At 41.7% G+C, this 26,242-nt stretch overlaps 1 protein-coding gene across 3 annotated transcripts in view; it reads left to right on the top strand.

Annotated features, from left to right (window-relative positions):
* The window catches only part of MTSS1 (MTSS I-BAR domain containing 1), a 162,280-nt gene that overhangs the window by 95,031 nt on the left and 41,007 nt on the right, over nt 1-26,242 (top strand). For all 3 annotated transcript variants that reach the window (XM_081323293.1, XM_081323295.1, XM_081323294.1), the window contains exons 4-5: nt 24,004-24,088; nt 25,212-25,303. In XM_081323293.1, coding sequence (XP_081179419.1) covers nt 24,004-24,088; nt 25,212-25,303 — 177 coding nt within the window. The remainder of the gene's footprint in view (nt 1-24,003; nt 24,089-25,211; nt 25,304-26,242) is intronic.

Genomic DNA, 26,242 nt, shown 5'->3' with positions numbered 1-26,242 from the left:
TGCATTCCTGCTTACAAATTGCAGAAATTTTACAGCAGAGTTCCTTTCTGGTATTCACCTTCTGTTTTTACAATGATAAGAAGGACTGATTAAAATATAGTATTTTTTTAGAAACCTATTAGAACTGACTTTACGTTTGTGGACAATCTGTTGATTCAGCATTGTTTTGCAAAAAAAAAAAAAACCAAGCAAACAAACCTCTATAGTGGAATTTCAAAGTCTTTTTTGCCAACTGGTATCCTTTAATGAGAGCTAATTTGGTGTTTTGGAATGGTTAAGAGACAGAGCTTGTTTAAAGGAGAACTGGTTGTCTCCTAGTATTACGTGGTGTTTTTCTAGCAGCATTGTGCAAAATTGAGTACTGAAATGTGATAGCTGAGGCATATTTCTTATGCCTAGCTTACAGGTAGTCCTCGACTTACAACTGGTTGCTTAGCAACTGTTCACAGTATGGTAGATCTCCCAGAGGAGACTTATGACCAAGTTCCAACAGCCGCCTTCCCATGTTCACATGGCTATATTTGGGGCACTTGCCAACTGACCCACATTTGTGCTCCCTTCCAGTGTATAGTGGGTCACATAGCCATGTTTTACTATGGTTTTGCCAAAACTTTACTTCCATTTTTTTTCAGCAAAACTCCCTATTGTGAACAATGTATTCACTTAGTGACTATGGTTTCACTTAACAACCATGGTGATTTGCTTAACAATTACCGCAAAAGTTGTAAAATTGGATCAGAATGGTGACAACCCGCTTTACGACCATCGTTGCTTATGGATCATAATGGGCAGGCTTCATTACAGTCATAAGTCAAGGACTACCTGTATTTATTTATTTGTTAAATTTGTTTGGCCCATATGCTCTTCCTGATTTGTCCAGAGCAAAGTGTCCTATCTGCCATTTATCTTTTATTTTGATATGAGGCCATCTGAAAGAAATTTTACTTGCGTTGAATTTGTGTAAGTCAAGGACTGTGCATTTTTTTGGGAGGAGGGGGCGGGCTATCCCCCAAAACACCTGGCCAAGGTGACAGCTTGACTGGGCTGGATTTCATTTACATTTATTCAAATGAAATATTGTTAATATTAATAATCTTGGGTGTACTGGATTTCATTTCATTCCCCTCCGCCCCCCACCCCCCTTGACGTGCTAAAATGTACAGCTCGCTAGGAATGTTTGGGAGTCTAGGTCTTGCAGGTTACACTGGATAACATTTGGCCTGCTAGTAAGCCTGGAATTGTATGGCCCTGATGTAAATAATGAATTAAAAACTGTGTTTATGCAGTGAAGATATATCTTAAGTAGGAAAAAAAAAGTATTTGAACCCAGATTGTTGGGGGCAATTAAGCTGACTTTGTAATAATGCCGCTTGGGGTGTGTGTGTGAAAGCCCTAATAAGCAGGCATATACATAGAATGAAGGCTACTGCTAAGCTTGTAAGCCGCCCTGAGTCTTCGGAGAAGGGCGGGATATAAATGGAATAAAAAAAAAAAATCCTCTTAAAGCACATTCCCCTGGCTGTCCCAAAGGTGCTTTTTCAGGAGGCAACTGGACTTTCTTGTTTTTCTTTGAAGATGTCTTCATTTCTCATCCAAGAAGCTTTTTCCGCTCTGACTGGATGGTGGGGAATGGAAGGATTTATATTCCTTGCAGAGAGACGGTCATTTGCATTCTTTTAGAGAGTCGTTGAGGCCACTTGGAGGTTTACCTGCATCCTCAGGGTCACCTGGGCAGTGCAAATGGGTGTGTGGAGCCATTTTGGCTGCAGGATGTTTTCTGCCCTGTGTCCCTTCACTCTTGAAGACAGGTGCATGCTGCTGGGGAGGAGTCTGCGTTGTCGTCCTCCGGCTGGCGACTTCCAGATAGATATGCTAGACACCATCTCTACAAATTTCCAGCCAACCTGGCCATGAGGTCCAGCACTTCTGGAGGACATCAACTCATAGACTCATCCCACAGTCTTAGTGCTTTGGAGGTGATTCCGTGTCCCAAGAAAGGCATGGCTAAATCAAAGCGGTTTTCTTCACTACTGCATAAGTAGGATAAGCAGGATATTCCAAACCCTGGAGGGGAGACATTAATAGAATGTCTCTGTGTCCCCTCTCCACGCGTTCTTTTTGATGTGGTAATAAGGGGGAGTAATTGAAATGTGTCGATACATGCAGGATGGTTTCTGGTTTTGCTGGGGGCGGGGGACATTTTCTGCAAAGGGGCAGGAGGAGTGATGATGTCCCAGTAATTGTAGCTAAATGAACATGGGCCGGATGGCTCTCAGCAGGCTGAACCTAATTTGTCACAGCTGTCCGGGCGATCATGTCAGTTGGATGCCTTCAGGAGTCATTGGCTGGAAACCCTGTTAACATTTATTGAGATGGAATATTTGCTGAGCCCGCGATTTGCATTGGGGGCAGCTTCCCCTTCCCTAATTGCCTGCTCTGTTTGTGCATGCCAGTGGATTTAATAGGCTGCAACTACATACTGCCGGAGCTTAATGGATGCAGTCAATGGCCTCTTCTATTTGTAGGAGATTTTTTTTCACCCATTTTTACCAGGGGATGAAAGGAGTCCAACAGGACATTGCTAGCACCAGAGCACACAAGGCTGAATTGACCTCCTGAATTAGGCAACCTAGATAACCTTCTAATAAAGTACAGGCATTATTTTTTGCTTTGACTGGGTTCGCTGATCAGATGGATCCACAAACAACAGTTTACAAATCACAGAGGCTGCATTCACGAAATCTGCTAAACAGGTAGTCCTTGAGTTATGACTGTGTAATAGAGCCTGCCTGACATAGTCATAACTTGCGACAGTCGTAAAAACAGATCGGTCATGTGAATCCGCAGTTGTTCAGCGAATCCGTGGTTGTTAAGTAAACCAATGGTTCACTAGGGCGTGATTTTGTTGAAAACAGGAAGAAAACACCAGTGAAATACAATCGTGTGACTTTATTTATTTATTTATTTATTAATGGGATTTATATCCCGCCCTATCTCCCGAAGGACTCAGGGCGGCTAACAAAACATATATGGGACACGGCCAACAGCTGTAAATGCTGTCTGGTTGCTTCAGATTCCACTGGGAAACTTTGCATTGGACTAGAAGTCACTTACCTACCTAAACCAAGGGTCTTCAAACTCGGCCCTTTTATGACACATGGACTTCAACTCCCAGAATTCCTCAGCCAGCATGCCTGGCTGAGGAATTCTGGGAGTTGAAGTCCATGAGTCATAAGAGGGTCAAGTTTGAAGACCCCTGATCTAAACCAACAGCTGACTCTTAGAAAGGTCAACAGGAAGGAAGTTAATGGTTGACTTTTAGTTCCCAAGACTGCCTTAGCTATATTAAGTGGGTTAAATCTTTTAGCATATTTGAGGTGTTTTGGTTTGTGTCTCCCATCATTCTTAGCTGTTTTGTTCAGGAATGAGAAGATACAATACCAGGCATATTTGCAGGATTGGCTGATCTGCTCGACACAAAAGATAAAAGTCATCCTGAAAACCATGGTGGGGTGGAGAATTAAACTTTGCACCTTTGGCATCTTCAGGCTGTGCTTTCTCTCACTACTCAGTGCTTTTCTCAAATTCCCAAACTCTTGTGTTTTTGAAGGCACAGCTGTTTTGCCTTGAGAAGTAAACCAGGATACCATTCAGAAAGGAAACTATGTGATAGAATCTGAATCACCGTTCTGCCATTGTGTGTTTTAAGTCATCTTTTGCGTGTCCTAGCAACATTTGTTGTCTTCATAATTTGGACCTTGCAACACCTAAATTATTTTCCCTTGGAGAAGTTGCCTTTTAGGTCTCCATATCAATTGCCGCTTTCAAGAAGGCATTCTGTGAACACTTAACTCATTCAGTTCCATTGAAGTTGGAGACTCTCACATTTTCAGGTGAAGAACAGCCTTAGATGTCTGCTCCTAATCACCAGCATGGAAAAATGATAAAACATGCATCATGACATCTAGCATAAACTCCTCCCCTTTTAATTTCAGTTATGAATAGAATATAGCTCTTGCCTTTTGTTGTCATATGGAAATCCACAGCCTTAAGCTGTGAAAAAAGAAAATGGAGCCATTATTTCACATTTGCGCTATTTTGCCTGTCAATTGTCTAAATTCACAGGTAGGCAACCTTGGCTCTTTTATGACTCGTGGACTTCAGCTCCCAGAATTCCTGAGCCAGCTGGCTCAGGAATTGTGGGAGCTGAAGTCCACGAGTCATAAAAGAGCCAAGGTTGCCTACCCCTGGTCTAATTGCTCCGGGCCAGTTATTTGGGGTGACAAAGTGGTAATTAAGGGTAGTTCCTTCACTTATTAGAAAGATCATTTGAATTATTAACAATTCAATCAGATCAATATATGTAGGACTTGTATAGGTAGTCCTTGACTTATTGAGTCCAAAATTTCCATTGCTACGCAATATAGTTAAGTGAATTTTGCCTCATTTTACGTCCTAAATTGCCACATTTTTTAAGTGAACCGCTGCAGTAGTTAAGTTAGTAACACAAGTCAGTGTGGTTTCATCATTGACTTTTCTTGTCAGAAGGTCACAAAAAATCAGCACATAACCCTGGAACCACTGCAACCATCATAAATACATGCCAGTTGCCAAGCATTCAAGTTTTGATCACGTGACCACAGGGATGCCGCAAAGCTTATAAGTGTGAAAAATGATCATGTTACTTTTTTCAGTGCCATTGTAACTTTGAATGGTCACTAAATGAATGGTTGTAAGTCGAGGACATCCTGTATTAAGGTACTCCTTTAAGTAAATACCTTTTGGATTTGAACAAAATACAGATATAACTGAGCTACTCTAGACCAGGGGTCGGCAACCTCGGCTCTTTTATGACTCGTGGACTTCAACTCCCAGAATTCCTGAGCCAGCATAGCTGGCTCAGGAATTCTGGGAGTTGAAGTCCACGAGTCATAAAAGAGCCGAGGTTGCCGACCCCTGCTCTAGACCAAACCTGGAGTTCCACCAAAAAAATTTTTTTTTAAATCTTTCTGAAGGATTTGGAATCCAAGTGGCTCTTTCATGAGCCTTGGAGCATTATGGAAAGGCAGATCTGCACACTTTGTTATTTTTAGTTTTCCGGTAGAATACCGTGGAAAGAATGGAATGAGAGATGGATAAACTTTCTAACCACAGGGAGCGATTCATCTTGCATTCTCCGTTTGCAGTGCTTTGGTGAAAGGCTTCTTATTTTGCCTTTTGCTGCATGTATCATTTAAGCCAGATCTAAAGTACAGATATTTGCTTTAAAGTAATTACTTTTAGCCAGAATTTAAAGGAGAGTAGCTCCAAATTTCCTGCATCTATTAAAGCAAAATTGAAGAGGCTTAATTCTTTGAAAATGGTAAATCATGCTTGAAAAAAATTACGGTAACACTATTTTATCATGGTAGGTAAATTGGGAACATAACACGGCCAGCTTTCCAAAATCTCTTTTGACTTGATGCCTGAGTTTTGCTGGATAGTTTCTGGTCCATTCCAGATCAAACTGGGTTATTTTTTGCTGAACTAAATCATGTTACTTTTAAATAATGATTTGCTGAGAAAGTGAACAGGATCCCCTTTTAAGCTGATTTGAGCTCCTGAAGGAAAAACTGACATAAATCTAACACAGTGAGATAACTTTAGTAAGGGAAGGTGCTTTAATCTCAGATTAAAACTCTGAGTCATTTCACTTATTGATTGATTGAAGCTGTCCAAAGCCCCTTATTTTTAAGTGAGGGTGTCTTACTCTAATTTCCGGTACAGATTATTCTCTAGTTTAATTTCCCTTGAGAACCTGTGCATCTTGCCTGTTTAAAATTGTGTGTGAAAACCCATCAGCACTAAAGTGAGCATAACCACCCTATGGGGACTTTTTCCTCCTATTACTTATTACTTACATTGTCACCAGTGGATTCTAATGGGCTGTTAAAGAGGCTTCTCAGTTTACATAACAATGCAATTTTTCATAACGGAGGACCTAGCCTGATGAAGCTGGAGCGTTCATATTCTTTCTTGAATTGCTTCTATTTTTCAAACAGATAAATGGGGAAGGAGTTGTGCTCTGTGACCTTAGATCAGACATGTCAAACACAAAGCCCGGGGGCCAGATCAGGCCCGTGAAGTGGTTTCATGTGGCCCGCGAAGCCATCCTGGAAACAGTGAGGGAACGGCCCCCACTGCCTTGGCCCTGGCCCAGAGACCCTCCTTCTGCCAGAGACCCTCAGATCTGTCCCACTCTTGCCCTGGCCCCCATAGGCACCCTTGATGCGAACGATGTAGAGCTGGCCATGCCCATCCAGTAGGCCATACGCACTCTAGCCACACCCACCCAGTAGGCCACGCCCACCCCGGCCACACCCACCTGGCCTCCTGAGGGCAACCGCAATGCTGATGCGGCCCTCAATGAAATTGAGTTTGACACCCCTGCCTTAGATGATTCAAGAACTATTGTCTAAAATAGATTTAACTATGAATAATAATAATAATCTGGCCTCTGGATCTGGATTCAGGCCAGATCCTGAAGCTAAAACTCAAGTACTTTGGCCACCTAATGAGAAGGAAGGACTCACTGGAGAAGAGCCTAATGCTGGGAAAGATCGAGGGCAATAGAAGAAGGGGACGACAGAGAATGAGGTGGCTGGATGGAGTCACTGAAGCAGTAGGCGTGAGCTTAAATGGACTCCAGAAGATGGTAGAGGACAGGTAGGCCTGGAGGAATGTTGTCCATAGGGTCGCGATGGGTCGGACACGACTTCGCAGCTAACAACAACAACAACAACAACAACAACAACAACAACAATAACAATAACAATAATAATAATAATAATAATAATAATAATAATAATAATAATAATAGAATAACAGAGTTGGAAGGGATCTTGGAGGTCTTCTAGTCCAACCCCCTGCTCAAGCAGGAGACCCTGGCCTATACCATTTCAGACAAATAGCTGTCCAGTCTCTTCTTAAAAGCCTCCAGTGTTGGAGCACCCACAACTTCTGGAGGCAGGCGGTTGCACTGATTAATTGTACTGATTAATTGTTCTCGCTGTCAGGAAATTTCTCCTTAGTTCTAGGTTGCTTCTCTCCTCTGTTAGTTTCCACCCATTGTTTCTTGTCCTGCCTTCGGGTGCTTTGGAAAATAGAACCTGAGGGAATAATGATGAAATGCAAGAAGGCGATTGAGGATTCTCTATAGCAGCAAAACTTTAGAGAGTTGGTCCTATATGTCACTATAGAGATGGTTTTGGATTTTTGGGTGAAGAAAACATCTGGAAGTATGCATGAGGTGAAATTCAAGTTGAAATACATTAACGTTTCCCAATCAGGCATGGAAATAGTTGGAGCTTTATTTCCAGGTTTCCAGAGATTTAACCTGCTCAGTTTATTTTATATTTGTTTATAATATATTTGTTTATAATATTTATTTGCATGTAGCCCACCTTTATTATTTTTTACAAATAACTCAAGAACAACAAACATACCCATTCACAATATAAACATATCCATATCCAGCATACCTATTTTGCCACAACAACTGTGAGGTGAGTTGGGCTGACAGAGAGTTATTGGCCCAAAGTCACCCAACTGGCTTTCATGACAAAGGTAGGACTTGAATTCATGGCCTCCTGCTTTCTAGCTTGATGTCTTATCAATTAGACCAAACTGGCTCTCAAGAGGAATGTTTTATATTGTGAATGGAGAGTTGGAGAACTAAATATGGTGGTGTTGTTTTTTAATGTATAGATGTAGCCTCGGAAAAATGCATTGACCTATGAGTTTGTTTGTTCTATTAAACAGAATGTAATTACCGGTAGTCCTCAACTTACGACCACAATTGAGCCCAAAATTTCTACTGTTAAGTGAGTTATGCCCCGTTTTATGATGTTTCATGCCACAGTTAAGTAAATCATTGCACTTGGAAACTTGGTTGTTAAGTGAATCTGGCTTCCTCATTGACTTCGCTTGTCAGAAGGTCACCAAAGGGGATCACGTGATCCTGGGATTCTACAAACCTCATAAATATGATTCAGTTGCCAAGTGTCTGATTTTGATCACCTGACCATGGAGTTGCTGTAACGGTTGTGTGAAAAACGGTCGTAAGTCACCTTTTTCAATGAAGTTGTAACTTTGAATGGTCACTAAACGAACTGCTGTAAGTCGAGGACTACCTGTATGTAAATGGGCTCTATTTCTCTAATGTGTGTTCGTGTTCTGAACTTGTCTGTTTCTGCACCAAGGAGACTTAAAAGAAATGAAACCTGCATTTAAAACTATTATCTGGCTTATTATTTTTCCTGGCAGATGCTTCCAAGTTATTGCCATGGTTTCTCTTTTTTCTTTTTCTTTTGTTATTATACGGGGGGGGGGGGGGAAAGAATGAATAATTATATAAAATCTAACAATTCCATCAAGTGGCTGACAGGCCATTAAAAAGCTGCTCTCAGTGATAAGGATTGTTAAGTAATTTTAATATGTTGGGTTATTAGGTGGGAATGTATTTTTCTCTGGTAGGGATTATCTAAGGTAGATTTCATTCTCATTATGAGTTGGCCAGTTGCTGGATGATAAAACAGTGCATTGAAACATAGAAGATTCTAGTGTTTATTTCAATTATTCCCGTTTGGAAAGTTTTGGGGGCTAGAAAAGGGCTCTGGGTGAAGCAAGAGAAAGCTGCTTTCCCCACAGAAGCTGCAGATGTTATTAAATAAGGTGCACCAATATTCAGATTCAGTTTTAAGTATTTTGTAAACGCAATAGAAAATTTAAGAGCAAGAACATCTGTTTTTTTCTTCTTCATTCCCTCAGTCTGGTTCCAAGTAACTTCTTTTTTTAAGGTGGGGTGCATCAGATGTATTTTGAGTTTGCTTCCTGCCTGCCCTCAAGTTCCCTACCAGAACCTTCTAGAAGAGGAAGTATCTGGAGCTTTATATGTTTTTTTTTCCTGGCTGAAATATTGTGGACTTGGTTGGGAAGTAGCTGTTTAGTATTTTTGTACAGGAAGGGAATTGAACTTCTCATTTGGGGTGAACTTTAGCTGACAAGGGTGGAGCCTTCCTTGCATAAGATTTGGAGCTGAGGGCAAAGTTCAATCACGTTTCTGTCATATAAATTTTAGATTTTGATTGACTCGAATTGGGAGTGGTGGGCTGGTTGGATTTTGTGGGTGGGAAGAGAATTCAGAAAGAGGAAAGAGAATTCAAATTGAGGAGTCCTTGGTGCTCTCTGAGCCTGGTTGTTTTGTTGCAGACATGTCATTACCCAAATTAGGTAACATCTAGGACTGATAACGTTACCTAGTTCAGGTAATGAAACATCTGCAGGGAAACAGCCAAGCTCAGAGAGCACCACGGACTCCTCATTTCAACCCCGAGCTATAATGCAGGTAGTCCTCAACTTAGGACAGTTCATTTCGTGACTGTACAAAGTTATAATGGCACTAAAAAAAAAGCAACTTATGACCGTTTTCCCACACTTAACGAACACTGTAGCATCCCCATGCTCACGTGATCAAAATTCAGACACTTGGCAACTGACTCATATTTATGACGGTTGTTGCAGTGTCTGTCCTGTGGTCATGTGACCACCTTTCGAGACCTTCTGACAAGCAACGTCAGTGGGGAAACCAGATTCACTTTACAATCATGTTACCAACTTTAGCAACTGCAGTTATTGACTGTGGCAAGAAAGATTTGTAAAATGGGGCAAAATTCACTTAACAGAAATTTTGGGTTCCATCGCGGTCGCAAGTCAAGGACTACCTGTATTCTCCTTTATGAGAATGGAGATTATTTTGCTTGATTCTCTGAAAGACACAGTGAAGTTAAATTTTCTTCAAACCCAATAGTGGAACTGAGCTCGGCCAAATTTGGCCTTGTTGATCACTTTTGGAGCTGCCTGTTATCACTCAGCTGTTCTCAGAAGAAGTCTCCCAACCCAACTGTCCAAAGGTCTGACCTTGCCATATTTTGCAAGGCCATCCGAGATCTCTGCAATCAGCATGAAGTGACAGTGAAAAATGGAAGCATATTAGAAGTGTCTAATTGAATTTTTGCATTACAGAGACGTGGTGATTTAGAGGGTGGCAAATTGCCTGCTGCACTGCCTTTGACCACAATAATAGTTGGTGGTGAGCTTAAGGATGCTGATATGAACATCTAGTAGGCTCCCTAGTTTGGTCTTTAAAGATGTCCTACAGAGCTTGAAAATGTAAAGATTTAGAGAAGTAGCAGGACCAGGTTGAATCTCTTAGCGGTTTATAGTATACGTCAGGGGTAGGCAACCTTGGCTCTTTTATGACTCGCGGACTTCAACTCCCAGAATTCCTGAGCCAGCCATGCTGAGGGGAAAGGGAGAGGTTTCCAAGCTGAGCCATGCTGGCTCAGGAATTCTGGGAGTTGAAGTCCACAAGTCATAAAAGAGCCAAGGTTGCCTACCCTTGGTATAGGTAAGTCCTCAGTTTACAACAGTTCATTTAGTGACCATTCAAAGTTACAACGGCACCGAAAAAAGTGATTTATGACCATTTTTCACACTTATGAGCATTGCAACATCCTCATTGTCATGTGATTTTACATTCAGATGCTTGAGAATTGGTTCATATTTATGATAGCTGCACGTGATTCCCTTTTGAGGTCTTCTGACAAGCAAAGTCGATGGGGAAGCCAGATTTACTTAACAACCACGTTCCTAACTTAACAACTGTCGTGATTCACTTAACAGACGTGGCAAGAAAAGTCGTAACATGGGGGCAAAGCTCACTTAGCAAATTTCTCCCTTAGCAGCATACATTTTGGGCTCAGTTGTGGCCAATAGAAGGAAAGCAGTGGGTTGCAGAAGAAATCTCTTTGAGATGCCTCCTCCCTGTCCCCTCCCCTGCATTTTGGAAGATTTATAGGTCTTGAGTTTACAGAGTTTACATTTTCACCTTAACTAATTGAAACAAGCAGAGAAAATTAATTGATGGAGAAATCATCAGTTTGCTGCTGATTTTGGTCTATGGAGAGGCCATCAAGATATGGCTTGGGAGAACTTTAGTTATTCATCCTGTGGTTGCCTTCTCCATTGCAGTTTCTCCATTAAAGCAGGTAGATAGACTTTGTGTTCTCCAAATTTCCCTTTTATGTCTGAAAGTGGATGTCCCAAGTCTTGATTTTGGTTATTTTTGTTAGAAAGATGCAGGCTTCTGTACAGGCAGCAAGTGGCTCTCATACGTATGAACTGAACGCAAAAGAAATTGATGGATCAGCAATGAACTTTACTTTCTGCTCTCACTTGGGGGTTGTGCATTCAAATTAATAAGGCATGGAATAAATTTGGAGAATCTGCTTCAGGAATAATGCAGCCTTCCCCGGGGCACTCTAGGTGTATTAAAATTGCTCTAACAGCATAGGAATTACAGTCCCCAGGTATCATGACGGGCAAAGCCATTATAATGCTCCAGAACAAGGCTGTTGAAGATGGAGAATGCTCTTCTTAAGCTGGGAGCAGATAATACAATTTACTGCCAGCGCCTGTAATGTAGTGTCGCTCTTTTCCAACCTTGTTAGAATGTAAACTCTAGGACTGTGAAGTCGAGAGAGTAAATTATATAGCACTTTTTAGTGCTAGAGGCGTTTCCAAAGCAAATTCTTCCTTCTGTAAACAAAGATGCTTATTTTTATAAATGTGGGTCAATGCGTGGAGAAGACCACGATCAGGGATGATAGCAGTGTTCCAATTTTTGAGGCGCTGCCACATAGACGAGGGGGACAAACTGTGTTCAAAGCACCATATTTTGACCTATGCATTTTGTTCTATAGCTGTGTCAAGCTGGCTGGGGAATTCTGGGAGTTGAAGTCCACAAGTCTGTTGAGGACCCCTGGTCTAGGGTACCTTCTGCTTGTGCAGGGGGTTGGACTGGAAGATTTTCCCAGGTCCCTCCCAATTCTATTATTCTGTTATTTTCCTTTGATGTAACCTTGCCAAGAAATTAAAAGACGCTTGCTCCTCTGGAGGAAAGCCATGGCAAATCTAGACAGCACACTAAAAAGCAGAGACATCACCCTGTCAACAAAAGTGCGTATAGTCAAGGCTATGGTCTTCCCAGTTGCAATGTATGGCAGTGAAAGTTGGACCATAAAAAAGGCTGAGCGCCAAAGAATTGAGGCCTTTGAACTCTGGTGCTGGAGAAGACTCCTGCGAGTCCCTTGGACTGCAAGACGATCAAACCGGTCAGTCCTAGAGGAGATCAACCCTGACTGCTCTTTAGAAGGCCAGATCCTGAAGCTGAAACTCAAATACTTTGGCCACCTGATGAGAAGGAAGGACTCACTGGAGAAGAGCCTAATGCTGGTAAAGATTGAGGGCAATAGAAGAAGGGGACGACAGAGAATGAGGTGGCTGGATGGAGTCACTGAAGCAGTAGGCGTGACCTTAAATGGACTCCAGCAGATGGTAGAGGACAGGAAGGCCTGGAGGAACGTTGTCCATAGGGTCGCGATGGGTCGGACACGACTTCGCAGCTAACAACAACAACCTTGCTGGATATTGGCCTTCACTAAACGTTAGAGGCCTCTGTGATCCCTTGAATAACCTGCTGTTGTTTGGGTTTAAATTAGTCTTGATGACACCAGACCATGTAAACAGCTAACATTTCTTTTTGGAGGAATGATTGCACTTAATTACTTCAGGAATCCATCCAAATCTTGATTTACTGCACATGTCCTTAAAATAAATAAATAAATAAATCTGAAGAGCGTTTTGTTGCTTCTTTCTCCTCTCCTAAAGTCCTTCTTTAGGGGAACAATTTATCAATTGCTGTTTGGAGTTGCAGGCTGGAAGAGTACGCAAGAGTACATATGCAACTCGGCAATGACTCCTGCCTGAATGCTGTAGTAGCAGTTCTTTCTCTATTGCCATATAACATAACAACAGGGCTTTTTTTCCTCACAGAACGCTCAGAACGGCATTCCAGCACCTTTTTTTGGCAAAAAACAACAACAACAACCTCCCTCTATTGGCTTTAGGAATAGGCAATCTTGGCTCTTTTTAATGACTTTTTTATGGACTTCAACTCCCAGAAATCCTGAGGCAGCCACGCTGAGGGGAAAGAGAAAGGTTTCCAAGCTGAGCCATGCTGGCTCAGGAATTCTGGGAGTTGAAGTCCTTGAGTCATAAAAGAGCCAAGGTTGCCTACTCTGCACTAGAGGAGGACATTAAAATTATTCACAAGGTTACTTCTTTAGGAACTAAACTTTTAGAATCTAAAACAGCTAATTCAAAAAAGTCAACAGGAAAGAACCTCACATTTTTCATCTGCTTCTGTCTTTTGGAAGGTAAAATTAGATAACAAAATAATCTTATTTCCTATGTTAACATCTCTGCAATGAAATCAATAAAGGTAACAGGAAAGAAATGAGAAACATTTTTCTCAATGTAATATGTCTAATTTAGCTGATGCTAGAAAAAAATAGTATCTTTTGTACACTCTTGAAAACTATTTTGAATCTATAACCATCTATTACAACTAAACCTCTTTAAATTAAACAATTCTTAAGAATGAAATATTCTTAATTTGGACTTTACTTTTACTGTTTGGACTGTTGTGTGTTTTGAAAAATAGATTATTTAGATTCTAGTTATGTTGCACTTCAATCTTTAAATAATTAACCTAGTATATACATAACAATATATGATGTTTTCCATGGTGAGCTTAACATCAGTAACAACCTTTATTAAAAGGCTAAAATAATTTCTGGTGGTATTATCTGTACATTAAAATTTTGTTTAGTCACAATCTTTCAAAAGATGTTACATATGTGCATAAGCGTAGTCAGTAGCATATGCCATTTTAAAAATATCAGACATGCAAAGAAAGAAAAATAAGTCCAAAATATCTGTATTACATCCAGAAATGCCAACTTTGCAACCAATATTTCTCATCCATAACTATGGCACCCTAAGGATACCTGCATACATGCAAATGCTTCTCTGGGATCAGTAACACAGCAGGGATTGCTTTTTCCTTCCAGTAACAGATTGCTGGGAAATACCAAACATGGCCTTGAGAATTCCAATGTTTGTTACAATTTTTTCTGGATGTGGTTGGAAAGAGGCTGTTTGGTGCCGGAGACCACTGCCACGAGAAACACAGCTCTGGGTTGGGGTTCGGAGCAGCTCCGGGTGGACGTTTAGCACGGGCCGCAGCATGGCAACTGCGGGGAGGGGAATCCTCACGGCGGCCGTGGGGAATCCCCGCGGCATGTGGCTCTCAGCCGCAGGGGCCGGGGTGCAAAGCACAGGCGGCGATGCCGTAGCAAGACACCGGCATTGCTCCCAGTGACAGCACCTCTGAGTTCCGGCCCCTTTTTTTTTTTTTAAAGAAAAAAAGCACTGCATAAACAGTATTCAGTTCTTGAAGCATGGACCAGAAATGGGTTGAAAGTGGGTTGAATTGATTATGGTGCATCTTCCCCTCACTAAAGAAACCTTTTGTGGTGCAGTTGCCCTTCAGATTATTGCATGCAAGATGTGTTGCTGGGTGATGAATAAAAATTATGCCAATGCAAAATCTATTCTAAGGCAACCAATTAAGTGGCTGCTCTTTTCATTCCCAGCCTGCAGAGCCATCATCTGCAAGCCAGACCATCTCAAACAAAAGGGAAAGGTTGTTTCAGGGATATTTTGCCCATGTTGCATGATCTACTTAGGTGGAACTTTTCACTAGTTTTGAACCAGCCCATATATACACTATGGATAGGTATAAATAATGAGTAGTATTATTTCCATGAAACCTTAAGATCCTGTTATCGTAGTAAATCAGTCAGGGAGAAGAGCAACCTAGAACTAAGGAAAATTTTTCCTGACAGTTAGAATAATTAATCAGTGGAACAACCTGCCTCCAGAAGCTACGAATGCTCCAACAGTGGAAGTTTTAAAGAAGAGACTGGACAGTCATTTGTCTGAAATGGTATAGGGTTTCCTGCCTAAGCAGGGGGTTGGACTAGAAGATCTCCAAGGTCCCTTCCAACTCTGTTGTTGTTGTCATTGGTAGTCCTTGCTTTACAACCAGAATTACTATTGCTAAGCAAGGCAGTGAGTCACATCCAATTTTATGACCTGGTTGGTAAGTGAGTCACTACAGTTGTTAAAGTGAGTCACTACAGTTGTTAAATAAATCATATGGGTGTTAAGCCGATCTAGCTTCCCCCCCCCCCCCCATTTACCTGGCTTGTCAGAAGGTCACACATGGCAATCACATGTCACCCAGGACACTGCAACCGTCATAAATACATGCCAGCTGCCAAAGGCCTGAGTTTTGATCACATGACTATGAGGATGTTGCCCTGGTTGTAAGTGTGAGGACCAGATCTTTTTAGTGCTGTCATAACTTCAAATGGCCACTAAATGAATGGTTTTAAGTTGAGGACTATCTGTGCAATGTTTTCATTATGGTTTATGGTTCAGTTTACAACATTGATTAGCATGCAGTTGCTCAGGAGAAGGAAAGAAAGGAAGATCTTGGAAGATAAGAGGGAAGGGTGTAGGACACGGGTCTTCAAACTTGACCCTTTTATGACTTGTGGACTTCAACTCTCAGAATTCCTCAGCCAGGCACGCTGACTGGCACGCTGGCCAGGTTTGAAGACCCCTGGTGTAGGACATCAACAGAGAGAAGAGAGATGGAGAGGTCAGGGGATGAGCAAATCAGTGGGATGTGCCAGGCTGGGACTGCTAGAGAAAGAGAAGAGATGATACCCACCAGCTTGCCTTTCTTTCATTTTAGCCTTGTGATGCAGTCCAGACTTCCCCAACCTTTCTGGCTTTGGGGACTGGCAGGGATGGTTCTGAACGAGCAGTAGGCATGTGTGTGCATGCACCTCCATTTGTGCGAGTGGCAGGACAAATGGAGCGTGCATGTATGCACTCTCGCCCGCCACTTCCACGGCCTGGTCCCCAAAAGGCTCGAGGTGCAGTAGTGGGCCGTGGCTCGGGGGTTGGGGACCCCTGGTCCAGGCAATTGTACAACCAGGAATACTAGATGTATATTGTAAGGTTTCATTAATAGACTCTTGCAAGTCTGAAAAGCACCACTTCCTTCATTCACTTCCTTACTCTCATGAAGACTAGATCCCCTCTGAAACACCTGTTTCCCTTCATACTCAAATTTTGTTTATCAGCCCATTGTCTGTAGTTTCTTTAGTTTCATTCCCAAATACCATTATATCTCAGCTGTCCAGAACGGCTCTGCTTTCTTTTGCATACAGAGCACAGAGCAAAACAGCTCCCATGTTGTTCCAGGCCTTGACTAAAATGTGTGTTTCAGTTCAGATGAGCATAATCTAAAACCAGCTGTACTAGGCACTGATCACGGCGTGCCCAAAACCTTTTGCAATATTTAGAACTCAAAGCAACTCTGTTTTCTTTACTTTTTTGCTCAAGGATTACATAGAACAGAGGTCCCCAACCTTTGGGCACCAGGGACCGGTTCCGTGGAGAAAGGTTTTTCCACGGACCAGAGGGGGCGTGGTTTTGCGTGCTGCCTGCATCCCGCAGATGAGGCCTTGCTTGTTTGTGCAGACCGGTTGCTGGTATGCCGCGGGGGTTGGGGACCCCTGACATAGAACAAATGAACAAAACTGTGAGGTGTTTTTTTTAAAACTAATTTATTACAAAATGTAAGAAATAATGAGTCTTCTTTTTTGTGGGGGGACACGAACATACAATTATAAAAACTCAACAAAAACAGTACAGGTAGTCCTCAATTTACGACCACAATTGAGCCCAAGATTTCTGTTGCTAAGTGAGATGCTTGTTCAGTGAGTTTCGCCCCATTTTACAAACCTTTCTTGCCACAGTGAAGTGAATCGCTGCAGTTGTTTTAAGCTAGTAACATGGTTGTTAAGTGAATCTGGCTTCCCTATTGATTTTATTTATTTATTTGTTGAGTTTATATACCGCCCTATTCCCGAAGGACTTAGGGCGGTTCACAGGGCAATTAAAACAATACAAAAAAGAATAAAATAGAATTAAATTTTGCTTGTCAGAAGGTTGCAAAAGGTGCCCACATGACCCCACGACACGGCAACTGTCATAGATATGAGTCAGCTGCCAGCCATCTCAATTTTGATCACATGACCATGGGGATGCAAAGACAGTTGCGTGAAAAACGGTCATAAGTCACTTTCAGGGCCGTTGTAACTTGGTCACTAAATGAATGGTTGTAAATTGAGGACTACCTGCACAGCGTGGGTTCATATCCATGAAGAAAACTTCTCTTCCTAATGTAGAAGCATGCTGCATTGGCCTTGGCCATCATTAAACAGGACGCTTCAAGAAAGTGAGGCAACCTAGTTTGTATTAAATTTATCAAAACCATGCAGAGGTCCAGAGAGTGCACTCTGTAATGCTCAACTAACAAAGCAGCTTGGATTTTGCATTTATGGAATTGAACCTGAAAGAGTGTTATTAGGGATAACTATGTGAAGCACACAGCGTGTGTATCTTGCTGATGTCATGTCTAGGTCTGTCCTTCACAGCAGTAGAATCCAAAATGGTGCCTCATAGTCTGAACGTGTGGTTTTATAACTGCCACTTTCCCCATCTTACTCTGCTTGTCCCCGCCAAAAGCAGCAGGGATAAATCCAATGTCTACTGTTTTACTGGCTAATGGTAGAGAATGCCTTTAAAACACACAACGTATAGGCCAAGCAAGGAATTTAAAAAGCTACTTGTGATTTTGTGAACCTTTGAAACGTTGCAACTTGTCCGGTTTTCTAGGTTCTTAGCTTGGAATACTTTAGAATTTTCCAAACTTAAAAAAAACCATTGGGGCATATCCCCAATTAGTTCCTTGGAAGCTTTTTAATGTTCCTTAATTTTTAGCACGAGGATGTTGCATTTCATTGAGATAACATGTGTTTCATGCCTGCAAATGCTCTTTTTCTCCCACGTAGGACAACTGGAACTGTATTACAGGTAGTCCTTGACTTACAGCCATCCATTTAGCGATTGTTCGTAGTCAATTGGACTAGAAAAAGTGACATGGCAACTGTCATGTATTTATGATGGGTAGCAACATCCCAGAGTCACGTCATCACACTTGTGACCTTCCCAGCTACGTAGCTTTTGACAATCAAAATCAATGAGGGAAGCTGAATTTACTTAACGACTGCATGATTCACTTAACAAATCACAGCAGAATGACTGTGATTTACTTGATAATTGTGGCAAAAAGGATGTAGAATGAAGCACGAGTCACTTAACTGCTTTGCTTAGCAGCGGAAATTCTGGTCCTAATTATCATCATAAGTTGAGGACTTACATTTATTTGATTCCACATCTTTAATAAATCAAGAAATAAGTGGTGGTATTACACATGGAGTCATGTAGATTTTAAGCAAGAACAGAACGTAGGTCAGATGTGCTGAACAGGTTGAGGTTGAGCACTAAACCAGAGTTCTCCATAATAATAGTTAGCTAATTCTAAATACCAGGTGAATCCTTCAAACCCCTTTCCTTCAGTTCTGCAGTCCGAATTTTGAGCAACCTCCTCTTAGTGCCAAGATCAAAAACCCCTTTATTGTAGATTGGAAGTTCCTTTTAGTCTTATTACAGTAATGGACAGTTTATTGGCAAGAGGTAACAAGCCATTGTATAATTCTCCCAGAAAATGGTTTATGAGGTCTGTTAACCATGTGCCAAAAGATGGAAGCTTGGCTTCCCCCCCCCCCTCGTGATGAATTTGTTTCCTGAATCATTAATTGGCTGGAGCAAATTTTAGGTAATCTTGACCTAGAATGTTCCCAAATTACCTAATAATACAACATGCTGGCTTTAATAGGAAGAGGGGAAAAAAAGAAAGTCAGCAATCATTAAATATTGTGGCATTGATTCAGTCAGAGCTAATACGATCCTGATTTTCCCTATCAAGAAAGAATTGATAGAAGTGAATATTTGTAGCTCAGGATTAAGCTGTGGGGTCCTTGGTGCTCTCTGAGCTTGGTTTTCTTGCAGATACTTCATTACCAAAGTAGGTAGCATCATCAGTGCTATCATGCTATCATTCATTAACTACTTTGTTAATGAAACATCTGCAAGTAAACCATCAAGCTCAAGAGAGCATCAAGGACACCAAAGGAAGGAGTCTTGGTTGAGCTTCCCATTGAACGTCCTAAAGGTAAAGGTAAAGGTTCCCCCGCACATGCGTGCTAGTCGTTTCCTTCCTTCCCTCCCACTTACGTTATTACTGGATCCCTAAACATTTTCCCAACACTTGGCATTTCTACCCATGAATGTGTTTCAAACACAAGCACTTTGTTTTACCAGCCATGCCCAGTGTACATGCTCATCTTCGTTTCAAAGCCGAAGAGCCAGCGCTTGTCCGAGGACGTCTCCGTGGTCATGTGGCCAGCATGACTAGATGCCAAAGGCGCACGGAACGCTGTTACCTTCCCACTGTAGCGGTCCCTATTTTTCTACTTGCATTTTTACGTGCTTTCGAACTGCTAGGTTGGCAGAAGCTGGGACGAGTAACAGGCGCTCACTCTGTTACGCAACACTCGGGATTCGACCCGCCAAACTGCCGATCTTCTGATCGAGAAGCTCAGCGTCCTAACCCACTGAGCCACCGCGTCCCTTATTGAACGTCCTACAGGCAGACAAAGTTGATTCTCCACCTGGAGGTTGGTAACCTGGTACATCCCCTGTCACCACAGAATGTCTGCAGCTGTTCTCTCTTGGCCTTCCCATACCGGTAGTGGCAACAGAATGGAAGGGAATTTATATCAGCCCTTGGCAACCATTTTACAGAAAATAAAAGTACAAAAAACAAAACAAAAAAACAACAACAACCAGTCACTGAAAAGGGAAAGGGGAGGGGGGAGAACCCTCACTTCCTGCTGGATCTCTTATTCCTTTCATAGACTTGGGCTTCCCCATTGCAAATCCTGGGTCCATTTTAATGGGAGGAAGTGCATAATAAATACATAAGTAGACATGCACATGGTTGTGTTTTGGCTTCCCCTTTCATAGCAAAGCTGTCAAGCCATAGATGCCGAGAATTTAAGCTCCTTTAACACTGTCTTTTATCTCGATGCAATATTTATAAGGAAGAGTCATGTACACTGGGCATGGTTGGTAAAACAAAGTGCTTGTGTTTGAAACACATTCATGGGTAGAAATGCCAAGTGTTGGGAAAATGTTTAGGGATCCAGTAATAACGTAAGTGGGAGGGAAGGAAGGAAAATTGGTATTCACTGTAATCTCTTTTTTTTCCTGTTGAGTCTGCATGTTTTCAGATGATACTTATTTTGTGTTTAAGGGTTGCATCCTGTTTCTCTTTCTATTGTCTGACTCTTTTTTCCTGCACTTAACTTGCTAAGAAGATGGGAGAGAGAGAGAGGAAGAGAATGAGTGGTAAAGGATGGAGAGGCAGAAGGAAACAAATGAATCCTCCTTGGCTGTGGCCTTTTATTGCTTAACTATTTGAAGCTTCTGGTGTTAAGCTGTAAATAACTAAAGCAACAAAGCAAAAGAATACCATACATTCTTTGACAATGCAGTTGACTCTGCCTTCATTCTTGTATGTGCATATCCTGCAAATACGACCCTTTGAAATCAGTGGGGTTGTTCTAAGCAAATAAGATGGAGAATTACTCTTTTAGTGTTAGCGTTTAGGGCAGATTAAAGAATGTTTGATGATTAGCCAGGAGTGACAGCAACTTTGCAGGATGCTTTTATCTGCCTGTCTATCTGATTTCTATAGCTGCCCATCTCATCAAACAACAACAATTTCCCATCAGTTGGCAGTTTCCTAGGTGAAAATGCATCAAACTGCATCCCAGGAGTATCCAAACATTTGGGACTGGGGACATAAGTACAAGGGTGAGGGGATACATGCTTAGTGGAGCCATTTGCAAAAAAACTGGTTGCTTCAGGAGATATTCATAAAATGGGTGCCAGGTTAGATGTAACCAATCAGAAAGCATTTGTTAGTCTGGTGGACTAATCTCAACCTTATCTCAAGATATTCTACCATCTCCATGGAATTTTTGACGTGCTCATGGACATTCCTCTAATAAAATGTGATGCTAGAACTTAATGGCTTGTTTTGCAGCGGTCTCCTTCCCTCCCTCCCTCCCTCCCTCCCTCCCTCCCTTCCATCCATCCATCCATCCATCCATCCATCTTCAAACTTCTACCCCTACAATAAAATGATCAGAGTTTCAGCTGATAAATGTGTAAACATACATTTATTCTGTCCCAATTTGAAAACTATATTTTGAATGCACTGTGAGAAGCTGTGTTGATACCAACTCATTGTCCCAGCCAAAAGTAAATCATCTGGTTCCTTTGAAATATTTCAGGCTATATCTCCATGAAACCCCAGCTAGAATCTTCAGAAACATGGACATTGTAGTTCAAAATAACCATACTTCACTAGGTTGTCTACTCTTGATCAACACTAAGTGGCTTTTAAGATTGGATATTCTCCTACCCCCAATCCATAGAGATTAAATGTGAGATGCCTTCAACAAAATGAATAGTGTGTTCATCAGATCGAGTTGTGCAATTCTTATGTAGAAATGGCATCAATGAAATAAAAGAGATTGTGTCAAGCATGATACCAATATACCAGTATTTGAGGGGCTGCCACAAAGACGAGGGGATCACGTTATTCTCCAAAGCACCAGAGGGCAGGACAAGAAACAATGGTTGGAAACTGAACAAAGAGAGAAGCAACCTAGAATTAAGGAGAAGCTTCCTGACAGTGAGGACAATTAACCAGTGGAACAGCTTGCTTCCAGAAATTGTGGGTGCTCCATCACTGGAGGTTGTTAAGAAGAAGCTAGACAGTCACTTGTCTGAGATGGTATAAGTTCTCCTGCTTAAGCGGGGGGATGGACTAGAAGACCTCCAAGGTCCCTTCCAACTCTTTTATTCTAAGATGAACATGGCAGAAAGACATGTCCACACTGCCTTTCAAAACTAGCCGAGGCCCTACCACTTAATTTGACATAGCCAAATAGATCTACATATTTTGGCCAAATGCCCGAATTTTGAATATGTGACCTTGGGGGTGCAGTAAGTGTGAAAAACAGTCCTAAGTCATTTTTTTCAGTATCACTGTAACTTAGAACGGTCACTAAACCAATGGTTATAAGTCAAGGACTATATCGGTATAGGAAACATTCAGATTTTCTTGATGATACCCTTATAAAGGCATTCTAATTAATAGCCTGCAAATCAAAACTTCTACTGAAGCTTGAGTGTTAATTGTACTTTCTTGTTTAATGATAAGGCACATTGCCTCCCTGTGCCCCAAAATATATTATAAAATAGTCCAAATTTCACGGAATGTCATGTGAAAATGTCCAAAGCTCCTGAGTTTTGGTAACTCACCAATCTCATCATTCTTCCTTCTCATCCCCCTTCATCGCTATCCTTTTTTAATTAATTGAATTGTAAATGTTAATTTTAGTTTGCTGTAGGGTCCATGGCTGCTGCCTTCTCAGCCTCTAGATTAATTTCAGCTTCACTGAAAATCTAAAACTATTCAGAGATAACAGCAGAGACTCCTCAAGTCTCCTAGAGTCTCAAGTCACCCATCGGTGAAAAAATGAGAACAGGTTCGTGAGGGTGAAAGAAAAAGCATATAAAATTCCTAGGATTCCTCAGAAAAAAAAGGAGCGCCCACCTGTAGATAGGAAGGAAATCACGATACTTCTGTGGCATTCTTCAGTGACGCTACATTAACTTTAATGGCATTGCAATTTTTCATAGTTAACATGAAGACAAGGCTTGGGTAAAAACGAAATGCACCTGGTTCAAAGGTGTATAAAACGGAGTCAGAGGAAAAAATGTGTCAGTGGCTGGACTATTTTCAATCATAGTCCTATTTCTGACTGGTGCTTATCATAAACAAGGGTTGGATTGTCTTGGTTATGATCTGATCTTCTTCAAGGAAGTCTTACCTTTTCCCCCACTGATTCAGCAAGTCAGTTCTCGCTAAGTTCTCATGTCCTTTAGAAACAGCACCATCTACCGTTGACGTCTATGTTTATGAGCAATCAAATTTACAGTTTCTTGACTGTACAGGAAGCTGGAGTTGTGAATTGGTTTCTGAATGAGAAGGAGTCACACTTTGTATCCATCACATAAACAAGGGAGCAACTAAGGCAGGGGTGTCAAACTGCCGGCCCACGGGTCGGTTGCATCATGCAGAGGCCGCGCCCCACCCCAGCTCCGGCAATGCAAAAAAAAAAAAAAGTCACGACGTCAGGTGACTAGTTTGACACCCGTGAAGTAAGGGATTAGATATATAGTGACTCTATGAAGACTAATCTAATTTCTCTCAGTTCCTGTTTTATGTTCTTGATACTTGACAAGTTTAGAATGCTTAGGCTTCATCATCATAATTTGATGTGGGTTACAAAAATTTGCGTAGCATTTTGTGTGCTCAATAGTCGGACTGAAAGATATTGGCTCTCTTTTCTGTCAGAGTTTATTCGTGATTATTGTGGTTCTCAAAACACTTGCTTAACTGGGCATTTTAGAACAATTTATATGGATAGTTTTGCAGCTCAGGACTCGATAAATTATTAAAATGTTAACACCTGTAAGAAGTCCCCTGATTTTATCTTCCAAATGTGATATATAACTTTCAAAAATATTATCTCACAGTCTCCCAATTTCTAGCGTGGCCTTTAACCATTACACCAAATTGGTTGTCGTGTCTTAAAAACTCTTTCATTCTACTTTATTTCCAGTTCCATATACATCAAAATGTATTTCCTTTTAGGCTGATTCTGTGCTACCCAGTTATCAGTCTCGGCAGGATCCAAGAATTTGTATAACGATATTATGAATTTCTGTAGCACCTCCATACGGTTTGATCAGGTTCTTGAACCCCAATGCTTCATACCCTCAGTCTGATCTGTGTTTTGCTTATTTTCTTTGCCAGAATGAACGTGTGATGCAGGTTTTTGTAAGTAAGGCTGTTTTTGTTTTTTACTTTTTCAGGTGCTACCAGAGAAATTGGCTCTGCTTTAACCAGAATGTGTATGCGACATCGAAGCATTGAGTCCAAGCTCAGGCAGTTTTCAAGGTGAGTTATGCATGTTGCCAGCTGACAATCTGGAAATAGAGTTTCATTAGATTCTGGATAGCATTCAGAATTTAATTGGTATTCAAGTCTCTTTCATTTAGGACCATATTAATCTGTTTACTGGGGCTGACTTCTAGTTAACCTCCAAATTTTTGTTGCTGGGAACACCCTTTCATTTTCTCTTACTGTACAAATTGGGCTTTGTAAAAGGGAAAAATGTAATGCTCCATTGTGAGAAGTTAGGCTTGCTTGCTCTGTATTTTCAAAGTAGTAATTCCTTTTTCAGACATTATTGTAACTCAGCAGTGAGTGAAGAATGGCAAAATGCATGATTTCCATATTTGAGAACATTGATTAGTGTTGCAAAAACATTTTCCCCCTCTCTGGGCTTATTTCTGGTAACTTGAGTAAATTGGGGAGTTGTTCTTGCGTGATGATTAAGAGTTTGAGTAAAAAATTAGGGAAGTATTGCAGCAAATCTAAATTGTGCTTCGTTGTCACAAAAGCAAGGATGCACAGATTGAACCTCTCTAGAGTTTTGGATTTGGCTTGTATCCTTCTTGCAGAGATGCCACAAAACTGTCATTTTTTTTAACGTAGCAGATGGGGAAAATTATCAGATAATGGCAAATCATAATATTAACTACAAGTAATTGAATTTAGATTACATGCCTGTGTAATTAAATCAGATTTAGCGTTTGATTTGTCCTGGTAATTTCTTTGTCCTGAGCATTCCTATTTGCAAACCCACCACTGACAGGTTAAGTGTGCTCTTTGCTCACCACTTTTGCATTGAGTGGCCTTGGGCTAAACCAGTATTTTTCAACCTTGGCAACTTTTAAGACGTCTGGACTTCAACTCCCAGAATCCCCCAGCCTCTCAGTCTCAAACAGCCTGTCATTTACTCCATAGGCAGCCTTGAGGCAATACGTGAATCCTTTCTTACAGAATTGCTAAGCCTGATTTATGAGGCTGTGATTGAATTGGACTGAGGTTTTTCTAACTTCTGGACTTTTGGTTCGTGCATGGGAAAAGCATGCCCTTAAAAGGCTTAGAGGGAGATGCAGATTGGTTCTTTTCCTGCAGGATTTGATTCCTCTTTGTGTTTTCTCAACAAAATTAGTGCTTTAATTGACTGTCTGATAAACCCACTTCAAGAGCAGATGGAAGAATGGAAGAAAGTGGCCAATCAGCTGGACAAAGACCATGCAAAAGGTAGTTACATGCAAGCGGGACTGGGCTGTGGTGTGGGGCAGAATTTATAGAATAATATGAATAGAGAGCATAGGCAATAGCCTTAAAAAAACCAGAAGGATGTCAGCCCAATAAAACAACCAGATTAAGAAACCAACAGCATAGGCTATCTGAGAAGCCGGCTCACCCAATGGGATTAGCCCATCCTACTCATACCAATATAGGGACGCGGTGGCTCAGTGGGTTAGAACGCTGAGCTTGTCGATCAGAAGATCGGCAGTTTGGCGGGTCAAATCCCGAGTGCCACATAGCAGAGTGAGCGCCTGTTACTCGTCCCAGCTTCTGCCAACCTAGCAGTTCGAAAGCATGTAAAAATGCAAGTAGAAAAATAGGGACCGCTACGGTGGGAAGGTAACAGCGTTCCGTGCGCCTTTGGCGTCTAGTCATGCTGGCCACAGAGACATTCTCGGACAAACGCGGGCTCTTCGGCTTTGAAACGGAGGTGAGCACCGGCCCCTAGAGTTGGAAACGACTAGCACGCATATGTGGGGGAACCTTTACCTTTACCTTACTCATACCAATAGGGCCATGCTGCAGTAACCGTCAGCCAAAGAATTTTAGCTGGCAGGGTCCATAAGTAGAGCTTTTTCTGCCATAGCTCTCTCACCCCCCCCCCAAAAAAGAATATCCTACCCCTTGAGGTTAGATCTGCTCCTATCCTTCTGGCCTTCTGAAAGACCTTGAAAACATCGCTGTGCCAACTAACCTGGGACCCCAGTGGGGGTGTGTGTGGTACATTGGAGGTGGCTGATTCACTACACACTACACTTTGTCAAGATGGGCAGCATTCAAGATAGGTAGATAGGTAGGTAGCTAGATAACTAGATAGACAGACAGACGTACACCTTGACTTGCGACCACAGTTCAGCCCCAAATTTATGTTGCTAAGCGAGATAGTCG

Source organism: Vipera berus, assembly GCF_964194415.1.
Source record: "Vipera berus genome assembly, chromosome: 3".
NCBI lineage: Eukaryota > Metazoa > Chordata > Lepidosauria > Squamata > Viperidae > Vipera > Vipera berus.
Note: the sequence above shows the minus strand (reverse complement) of the source record. Positions and strands in the feature narration are given on the sequence as shown.